This window comes from Gossypium hirsutum, chromosome D09, assembly GCF_007990345.1.
Source record: "Gossypium hirsutum isolate 1008001.06 chromosome D09, Gossypium_hirsutum_v2.1, whole genome shotgun sequence".
NCBI classification, from domain to species: Eukaryota; Viridiplantae; Streptophyta; class Magnoliopsida; order Malvales; family Malvaceae; genus Gossypium; species Gossypium hirsutum.
In genome coordinates, this window is record NC_053445.1 from 34,081,566 (window position 1) to 34,093,389 (window position 11,824).

At 28.0% G+C, this 11,824-nt stretch overlaps 1 protein-coding gene across 1 annotated transcript; it reads right to left on the reverse strand.

Annotated features, from left to right (window-relative positions):
- Positions 1 to 6,317: 6,317 nt before the first annotated feature.
- On the reverse strand, positions 6,318 to 9,950 carry LOC107891775 (uncharacterized). The gene is made up of 3 exons (XM_041100399.1): positions 9,492 to 9,950; positions 8,438 to 8,614; positions 6,318 to 6,777 (listed from the first exon to the last, which is right to left on the reverse strand). Exons 1-3 carry the CDS (start codon positions 9,501 to 9,503, stop codon positions 6,511 to 6,513), a joined length of 456 nt encoding a protein of 151 aa, XP_040956333.1. The 5' UTR covers positions 9,504 to 9,950; the 3' UTR covers positions 6,318 to 6,510.
- Positions 9,951 to 11,824: the final 1,874 nt, after the last annotated feature.

Genomic DNA, 11,824 nt, shown 5'->3' on the forward strand with positions numbered 1-11,824 from the left:
TTACAAATCACTTTAACAGAAAAGTCATAATGTCACATATTATGGAATTGAAACAAAGCATAAGTCATCATTAATAAAATATACCTTGCTAAACAGAACTCCCAGATTTACAATTCAGTTACGAATTACACACTAATGACATGCTTACAGATGTTACACATGCGATATCAAACTTACAAATATCAAATATCAAATATCAAAGTCACACATACTATACACATCAGACTTCTAGAAATCATATTAATGAAAGTAAAATATCAAATCTCACATTTAACTATCTCATTTATATAGTACAAACCCTACGAAAGGCCTAAATTTGATTTGTACATAAAAAATAACTCTAGGGTAAAATTTCAGAAAATTGGCCCATACACTTGTGTTGCTTACACGGCCTCACACACGCCCATGTGGCCTACATGACCCAATTGACCCAGCTCGTGTTACACACACGATCTTCCACACGGCTTGGCACACGGTTGTATGGCACACACGATCTGGCACACAACCGGCACATGGTTGTGTGATGTCAATAGTGGGTTTTTCGACATCACACCATTCTCTATTTTTTGAGTTTTCTGTTACACACCTGATCGAAATTGGAGTACATTGCTATGGCATACTATCGAACCCTAACATTCATAACAAACCAATTAACAATGATATACGAAATCAAATCACAATATACCAAAAACTAAACATTATTTCGACTACACAAACTAAACCTTCGGCCTTAGCACCAAAATCAGCCCCTTACAAATGTTCGGTTACTTACCTTGATTTGAAACAATAATTCCTAACACGCACTAATCGACGAAGGAGAGTCTTACATCTCTTGATTCTCACCTAACAAAAACACAAAAAGAATTAATACAAGGACTAATAGCCAACAGAATTTACCTACCTTTCCTACGAGATAACAACAAATAACCTCAATACGGAGAATAGTACAACCAATACTTACACCAAGATGGAAAACTAAGCAATTGCTCAAAAGCTCGACACAACTATTAACACAATGAAACTGATGACACAACAAAGATGTGGTAACAATCACAATAGCAACAACAAAAGAACGGTAACAGAGAAAAGTGTAAAATGCAGGAAAAAAAAGGGAACAAGGCAGAAAGAGAGTAGAAAAATGTAAAAAGAGAGAATAGCCAAAAGAAAGAAACAATAGATATTCAACAACAAAAATGGAAAAGAGGAATGTAGAAAAGAAGATGAGAGAGGAACGGCAGATTGAGGAGAAAAATCAAGATAATAATTTGGGATAATTTTCAAAAAGAAAACTACCCATATCCCCAGTAACCCCCACTAAATCTGATTAGTTATCTTATAATATTTTACCTTAGAATTCAAAATAAAATATAATTTCCACTGTGCACACATGAGGATTCGAACACAAAACCAAATGATAAACTAAAGCCTTACTACTGAACCAACAAACTCATTCTTACCATCAATTGAGCGAAAATATTATTTATGCCAGATGATCAAAGATAGGGGTTAGGACTAAAATGACAAAAACTCAAGGGAAATATTTGAACCCAGGACCTCACACGCACAAGTACAACACCTATCCACTGAACTAGATTAACTCATTTGACAAAATTTTCACAATCTTAACTCAATTTCTTTTAACCCGATTTTTAGGATGTGACATCGCAAGTCGACTGATCTTCCAAAATTGAAAGTTGGCAGCTTAGTTGAATTGACTTTAATAAATTTTACCCCATCCGTGCATGTATCGAATTCTAATACAATACTAGCATCCAACTAAGACGTTGGCATCTATACTAAAACATTGCCGTCCAATAGCTGTAACTAAAAGTTTGTTTCAAACTCCAAGTTTGTTTTTCCAATATAGTACTAAGATGTTTGCATCCAATGGCCATTATTAAAAACTTGTAAGTTTGTTTCAAATGTTTTAAAATGGAACAATGTGTCTATGCAGTGTACTAAAATATATTTTGTAAATACTTTATATATATACTAAATTATATTATGTGCAAAGACTATATATATAAATATGAATTAATTAAACCTTTATATATGCACTAAATTATATTATGTATAAATATAGTTATAATTAGATAACTTATTACCGCCTACACATTAAATTATTTAAAATTTCTTATTAGCTAACTTATTAATAGATTTAAACTTTGACAAATCTCAATGGTTATTAGGGTTATAACTAATTTATTTTAAGCTCGTACATTGCACAAGTAAAAAAACTTGTAATATCCCTATGTCCGACCTTTAATTATAACTTTAATAACCATTTAGAGTTATCAAAGTTTAAATCTATTAATAAGTTTTTGTGACATTCTTGTATGTAGATGTGTTACAAAGTTTGACTCTATTAATAAGTTAGCTAATAAGAAAACATGTAATATTATGTTAATTTGATTAGAAAGAGTATTTGTAACATTCTTGTATGTACGTGTGTGTGTGTGTGTGTACATTTATGCCTTTGCTTCGAGTATAGTATGCTTATGTATAACATTAATTAAGATTTCTCACATTTCATACATACTCTTATAAATGTTGTTTATTTGAATAATAGTCACTAAATTATTTATATCTTAGTATACAAAATTTGAAATTAAGATTCGATTTTTTTTTTAAAACTAAGCTCAATGAAGTTTTTACCATGAAAATTTTAGAATTTCTACTTAAGCCAATAAATATAGTTTTTTTTCTTCAAATCTTCCCCTGTTTTACATCTAGTCAACTTTAACCCTTCTTTACTAAAAATTAATTATCTAATGGTACAGGTCTCTTATTAAGTTTCCATTTGTTTTCCTTAAAAATAGATTTGCTAAACTTTTATTCATATGAATTTCATCTCCTAAAATTATTTGTACAATTTACTATAAATTTTCAAAGCTAGAACAAGAGAACCCAAAATAATTCTGATATTGTCTCACTAAAATCCATATATCTCATAATCTACAATTCTATTGCTTACACCGTTTCTTTTATGAAAAACTAGACTCATTAAGTTTTAATTCCATATTTAATTCAACCTCTATATCTATCTCTACGATTTTTGGTGAATTTTCAAATTTGGACCACTACTGCTATCCAAACTGTTTTGATGAATATGTTTACTTAAAGTATCTTGACTTTGCTTAAAGTATCGATACCTTTATCAAAGTGTCGATATCTTTATTCTGGTATCGATACTGTTTTACATTTTGATATTTTGAGAATTTAAGAATAATTAAATATGGGTTATTTGATCTTAAACCCATTTTATTTTAATAAAATTTATAAAATTAACAAAAGTATTTAGATTCTACAATTAGGTTCACTTATGTTCACAATTAAATTTAACCTATGTACTCGCCATAGCTAGTATATATTTTCATTAATTACTATCCTTTCACCATATATCTTTCACTTGAATATGCCATTTCAAAATATTAGTATACTTAATCACTTTTGTATATTTTTAAATTTGACCATTTTCAATATGAAATTCAAAAATTACTAGAAATTCATTTAAATATTAATTTGTAATTAATTCACTAATATTTAAATTTTCATTTAAGCTCTTTATCTAATATCTTATTCATACATAAACTTATGTACCTTTTCAATTTAGTCCCTAATGCCATGGAATTTATTTTTCACTACTTAAGTACTTTAATCAAATAATCCATTATAATATCTTGTTTCACATAACAAATTCTCATGCACTTCACTTCTCTTGATTCGATTATAAATTTCACAAGTTTACAATTTAGTGCCTAACATTATAAAAATCATTATGTACTATAATTTCACTTTAACATCACTTTGAAATCAACTCACTAACACTTAAAAACTTTGTTTAAACTCTTTATCATAACACTTTATTTAATTCATATGCTTTTGTACACTTTACAACTATTCCTTATTATCATAAATTCCATGTAGCTTGAAATTTTACCACACTTTCACTTTTTATATCATCACTATTTCATCTCACTTCATTTATATGCTCTTTTCAACATTCATTTTCGCATAACTTATTTTGTTTACTTTACAATTTAGTCCTTTTTCTACTACTACAATGTACTAATTTAATTTCATACATAATATTTGCACTTTCATAATTAACTCAACTATTTAACATGCTCTATACTTAGATTAGAATTAAATAAAGTTAAATTCTTGAAATACTTACCTTATCTCTTTAATTTCTTCACCTTTTTTCCACAACTTTCTCCACTTGCACTTTCAATTTCTTTCTTTCAATATGATATTCTAACTCTCTAGTGTCTCTACTTCACTTCTCATTTTGAGTGGCTATGGAAATTTCCAAGGAATTTAGGAGCAAAAGTGAGATTTCATGGTAAATGACCAAATTGTAAGAAAATGAAAACCCTTTCTCATCTATTTATAGAGTGATGTGAGAAGCATGAAGAAAATGAGTGAATTTTCTACATTGTTCTTTAAAAATATCTCATTTAATTAATTAATTAAAATATTAAAATATCTTATAAAATAATAAAATATTAAACCAATCATAATTTAACGCTTTTCCTCCTTAATTATTACACCGCATAATTATCTAATTTGGGTAATGACCATTTTACCATTCATGTTTCTTCAAATTTTCATCCTTGAATCACTATTCATTTTTAGTAAAATTATAATTTAGTCCCTCGTATTTATTCACTTATTCAATTTGGTCCTTGCACACCAATTTCAGGTCATAAGAAATTAGGTTATTTTCAATTTTAATTCTTCAACTTTCTCGTGTTTACATTTCAACCCTTCAAATTTTAGATAATCATAATTGAATCCCAAAAATTTTCCCATCTTTACGATTTAATCCTTACTTTAATTTAGTACCCCCCAACATACTTCTCAATCCAATTTTCTCAACCTTCTCTTTTATCATCTTTATATCATTTAATCATTTTACTGAAAAATCAATTATACACTATTCAATTTAATACTACTTTTTATAATATATCGATTTTAAGGATGATGCAAAACTAGTATATATTATATTCAAGAGTTGCAATTTTCAAGACTAAAGTATGTTGATTTTTGTATACAATATTAGAAGTGGGGACCGGAGTAGCACTATTCGAACTCATGTTAAATGGATGTCTGACTAAAGTATGGTGTTTTTTAGTAGGATAAGTATGTTGATTTCTTTAATTTCTATTATATCATGTATTTTTATCAATAATCATGTGTACTTTTTATTACTTTATCACTTACTAATTAAATAATAATTAATTAGAATTTTTCTTTTTATATTACTTTTAATTTTCACCCATGGTGAATTTGATTTTTTTTAACCGGTTAATTTTAAATATTATTTTTAAATTTTAAATGAATTCACTGATTATTTGAATCTATTAAAAATTCAAATTAAATAATTCAATTTTTTTTGAACAATAATAAGTATTTTGTATATTTTTCACTTTATAAATAAACAAATAATGTAATAGATTTCTATGTTTATTCAATTATCCACAATATTATAGTAAATTGAAGTAGCCAAATATAATATCAGTGTAAATAATACATTTTTCCTTCAAATTCATTGAAAATAATAATTATAATATTTGAATTTATAATACTTAAATCAAATATTTACAGATATGAAATCATATGGTTAACTCCATTCTCATGACGAGGTAAAAGAAAATGTAAATTAAACTAGTAGTCACCTAATTATAAGTAAATTTATTTTTCATCACACAATTATGAAAAGTTATAAAATAATCACGCAACTATTCGATTTTGTCTTTTTTGGTCACCAATTGGTTAACAGTGACAATTTTTAAAATTGGCATGATAGCAACTTTTAATTCTCAACATTTATGCATTGTGTTAATTTAGTCTTGATTCTAAAAACACTATCCCTCAACAAATGTATAAAAATTAGCAATCTATGTGTATGTCACTTCAGTAAAGTTAACAAACATGAACTTTTCCATCCATTCTAGGGTGATTTGACAAGCAATGCAAATTCAAGAGTTAAAAGATGCGAAAAAAATAAATGGATGGCTAAAATGATTTTTTTTTATAAAGTTGGAGGGCCAAAAAAGTCATTATGCCCAAAGAAAACGTTCTCGTCTTATGTTTTCCTGTATGTTATGCACAAAGAAACTTAAATGGAAAGACTATGCTTACTGATGATGATTTTTTTTTTTTTGCAATTGAAGCGATGAAGTCGAGTACCGTTGTAATTCTCAATATGTTTAAAGGTTCCATGGAATTGGTTGCTGATAAATGGAGTCGCATCATTTTGTTGTTAAAGAAGATAACACCCTATCTCTCAAGGAGTATGAGTTGAACAATAATTGAGTTGCTATTAGAGTACAATTTTCATTATAAAAGTTTCGGGTTTATACACGAGACATCCGTACTGGTAAGCTAATTCCCAAAGAGTTCAAATTTGGTTCAATTATTTATGAATCAATTTATAACCCCCATAACCAAAAATTACTAAAAACAAAAGCTTAAACACTAAAGTCAATGGCTACGATTCAACCCTCAAACATCCAATGGCTTCGACTTGCTTTTGCTTTTGTTGATCTTTACAAGTGCAGCTAGTATAAGAGGAATGCAAATTCCTTGGCTCATATCGGCACTTTGTTGTCGCCGTCGAGAGACATCCCGACAAGTAGCTTTTATTGGCATCCGGATATTCTCTCCACCGTTGATTGCGTTACGAAAATGCTTTGATCCTCTCTCCTGTTGTCTAAATCCGATTAACTTCCCTAGAGATACGCTGTTGTCTTGGAAAAATGATGCCGAAGACTGACCCAACCAATCCAAGGAAAAAAAGACATTAGCAAGCAAATACGTTAGCTTTGGTTGGTATATGAATTATAACTTAAAACACACCAAGGATCCCAAAAACATGTGTAATTCAACAAATGTTTATAAAATAAAAGGGCAATAATATAAAATTTTAGCTTTTAGATAAAGGAAGTTCCTTTTGAAGTGTATTAAGGTAGTTACATTTTTAAAATTATCAAAAATTCTAAAATATAACAATCTTTAAAATTCATTTAATATCATATATTACATTAAAGAAAAAGGTATAGTATATTAATCCCATTTTTTATAATATTTCTTTGGAAAAACATTAAGGGTGAGTTTGGATGGGCCATGCGTTTAGTGTAAGAACAACGGTGGCTGTGATATTAGATGCTATAACGTGAGACAAGAAGTAACCTAAATACACCACACCGCCCCCAATTGCCTATCCAAACTCACCCTAATAAAAGAAGTGGGGTGTGGAACACTGTATAACAGTTATAGATATGATTAACGCCTGTATTTTATTGCATTTGAGAAGTTAAAAGTGCTTTTTCACCTCAGAAGCAATGAAGAATACTCAACTTTTGAGGTCAAAACTAAAGTGAAAAAATACTTTTCCACTCAAACACAAAAGTTGAGATATAGGCACTTTTGGTTTTTGCATTTGAAAGCGAAAACCATCAAAATATTATTATTTATATGAACTATTTAAAAATATATGGAAAGTTAGATTAATTTATATTTTATGTAACATTAATTGTACAGACAATTTATATTCGTAACTTAAAAATCATTTAAAAAAAATTTAAAAGTTATATTTCATGTACTATTATATTAAATTATTTCAATATCATATAATTTAACTAATTTTTAACTTTACACTATCATGTCTAAAAATGACATTTTAACCTTCAACCACAATTTTTGACAACGATGAAGAACATTAAAAAATTAAAAAATCACACTTTTTCACGACACTTTTCTATTATACTTTTTAAAAACATTTTTTTTTTTCTAAAAAATACATTTCAACCACAACAACCACAACAACAATGGAGAACTAGCCTTCATAGATGTCCATATTTTCAACATGGTCAAAATGTATTGTTAGTCTTTGTACTTTGGTAAAATTTAAGATTTAGTCCATATACTTGAAAAGTCTAAAATTAAGTCATCTTACTTTTTTTTATTTAAAAATCTCAATCTAGTTATTAAAGTCGTAAGCATTTTTTGTCAAAATTTGTAAACTTGGAATTGTTATTAGGTTGTCCTCACATGACGTGATAAATGATTAACAAGAAATTAAACATGTTAAATTGGAAAATTTTGACAAAAACTACCTACAACGAAATGACTTGCCTAGGATTTTTAAATTGGAGAATTGAATTTGTAACTTTTAAAGTATAAAAACCAAATCTCAAATACAGGGACTAACATCACATTTTAACCTTTTCAACATTCGTGCAAACGTACGATGGAGGTGGATGAAGCCTTCCGTTTCATTTCATTACCATCCCTAAGAAAACATTTGATACCTATGTTACTCAGACCCTTCATTTTCCATAATGTATTTCTATTGAACTCATGTTCGAACATGATTAAATCCAAAGAAAGCTTAACCGAGTTCGAGTAACATAGGGTTTCTCAGAAATACCTCGGTATCGAGGTTGGAGGAGGAGAGCGAGGAAAAGCTACTTGAAGGAATGTGCAAATAGTATGGTTGAACTGGCGGAGCCGAAACCTGATGTTGTAATCTTTCTTGTAATCGAAGCCTCATGCCCATTATTTGCAGCCCAAGTGGCCAACCATTTGAATTTTCCTCAATATGATTCTGTCAAACATATAACAGTGGTTAATACTCGACACGATATCTCAAAGTTTATTTTATTTTGAAAATTAAAATTATTTAACGAAATCGATCTAATTAGTTTATATTAAAAATTCAATGATGTAATTCCACCAAAGTTTATATGTTAAATTCAACCCCAAAAGTATTATGGAATTCCTTGTATTAAAAGTTGTATTGCATTTTATTTTTTCTATTCAAAAAATGAGTATCTTAGAATAAAGAGCAAATCGATCATTCTATTAAAAAATCCATCCATATTTTATTATTAAAAAATAGTTATTATATGTCAGAATAAAGTACAAATGACACGCCATATGAGACTTTCTAATTATTTTATTAATGGTAAAAATTGATGAAAATTTTAACAAAAAAAGACTAGTTTACTCTTTGATATAATATATATAGATTAATTTATCTCATTTTTTACTAAATAAAATAAATTATCCGCATCAAGATACAACAGCTACCTCGAGGTTACCCGAAAGTGTGTCACCCTTGATTCAAACTAAGAACTTCTCACATGCAAGAGGCTTTCTCGCTATAGCAAATAATCAAAGTGGACAATACATTCAAATTCCGACACAAATTTCCTAAAATCCCATCATTACATTTCCTAATTTCATTTTAGTCCTTAAAAAAAACTGTCGGTGGAATCACAGATCAGTGATACCAGTGAAAACCAATGAGAAAATTAAGCAAGAAAGTTTAAAGTTAAAGCAACAACAACAAAAAAAAAAAGAAACCCAGAAACCGAATCATAATTTCCAGATCAAAACAACATGAAAAAAGATTCAAATTCAAATGCATGATAATAATAATCAAAATAGAGAGAGTGAGAAAAACCCAGAAAGAATATTACCTCAGTTGCCATAATTCGAAACTCAATGAAGAAAATGAGAAGGAAAAATGGGTGAGAAAATTGATTAATGGAAAAGAAGGTGAATGATGGCTGCCATGGCTTGACTCATCTGAGAGATTATTATTCCTTAAACGAGGAAGGATTGATAGGGAGAAATGGGTCCCAAAAAGAAGGGCTTTTTATTTTCATCGGCTTTGCAAAATCATATGAGAGAGAGAATAATTTATAGCTCTAATAAATCGCCATGGTGAAGCCATTAACAACAATGGTTTAACCTTTCAAACAAAAGATGTGAAAAATAAAAATGGGGTTGTTGTTGGTCAGTCTTTTTACATCTCTCGGTCAGCCATTAATATTAGGATTTGTTTGCTGTTTGATTAATTTTTAATGCAGGAATTTCTATAATATTTTTGACTTAATGAAATAAAGTGAATTTTAGAGTAATGGCAAGGGGAATTGGACAAATGAATTCACACTTCAAAAACATACCATAAAACCACCCTAAATGACGCCATTGAACTTTAAATGGATTTTGCTCAAAATTTCAAGTATACCCTTTCATTCATTTCCTTGAATGGCTGCCATTGCTGACCGGTGAAAACTTAAACACACCCTCTTCATGACACCAACATGGGACCAAATTTGTTCCATTATTCATTTAAATTTGAAGATTGATTTTATATTTTAAAATATAAGTCGAATTTGAATTTTATATTCAAGAGTCAAGTTTGATTTGACTCTGCCTCATTTTCAATATAATATGTTATTTTATTTTATATGTTTCTATAATTTGTATAACATGAAAATAAAATATATAATATCATAATGTAATTATTAAAAAAATAAGTTGATTTGTTTAGGTTTAAAATTTTAATAAAAATAATAATTAAATATAAATAAAACAATTTTTTTTTTAAAAAAAGGAAAATGACAGACTTAGGGTGGGTTTGGATGGATGATGCGTTCACCTGCGGTTAGTGTAAAAATAACAGTGGCGGTGAGATTAGATATTGTAGCGATACTGTAGCGTGAAATAAAAAATAAACTAAACACACTGCACCGCATTCCACCGCTCATCCAAACCCACTCTAGATCAACCATTTGCAATTATAAACCATCTTAAGTAAAATTTTATAATATGCTATGCATGAGCTTGAATCAACTTGTTGAAATATGGTACATACTCGAAAAAATGATAAATGTTTTTTTTTCCAACCTTGTCGCATTTATGTCCGGTTTATTTTTTTTTAGGAGAAAGGTTAATTTGTTTTAGGTAAAATTAATTAAAACTTCAACAATCAAGAGTAATTTTGGGGTTAAAAAGTAAAAATCAATCAATGTTTGGGGTTGTTAGAATCATTAACTTCACACCTTCTACTTTTGTTTTTCTTTCTTTGTCATTTAAGTTTCACGTTATTCAGATCTCAGCCTAGAGTTTTCTGACATTAATATTAGGAATAAAATCCTATTTAGTCCCTAAATTTGGTAGTTTTTCTCATATTGGTTTCTGATTTTTTTTTGGTCATATTAGTTTTGAAACTTAAAAGTTTTTCTTAAACTGATCCCTAAACTTGAATTCCATTAGTGTATGATTACATGACACTTTAAAATTGTACCATATCATTACCAAAATTTTAAAAAATATATAACTTTTTTGTATTTTTATATAAATTTTTAAAAAATATTCAAGTAGTCCAAGTCCAGGGATCAAATTAGGACAAATTGCCTAATTTAAAAACTAATGCGGATCAAGAAATATTCAAGGATCAAATTAAAAAAAATTATCAAATACAGAGACTAAAATATTACTTTTTAACCCTTAATAACAATGGCAAAGGGTAAATGACAACCAAGTTAAAACAAAACAAAAGTTAGAAGGTGGTTTAACTTAACTTCCTTTGTCTTTCATTTAGTTTGTTGTCATCAACTTTTTATTACATCCATATATTATGGAATAATATTAAATGTATGATTAGTGTATGAGTTTTTTTTTATAATAATTCATTTTGATTGTCGATTTTTTTATATTAATTTTGGTTTTAAATTTTGAGCTTTTATCTTGACAACATGACTTTATTTTATAATTTTTGGATATTATTTGATAAAGCTTTAAAAAATCTTCATAAATATTTCTTAAAAAACTATTTTTTTTCAAATAAATAAAAATCAATAAATTTTATATGGTAAATTTTTGAAAAATATTTCTTATATAGCATTTTTAAATATTTATTATTTTAAATATAAAATATTTATTTTTACATAAATTAAAATTTGGTTTGGTTCATGTAATTGTAGATTTTAACTTGTGATTGATTCGAAATGATTTTCGATTT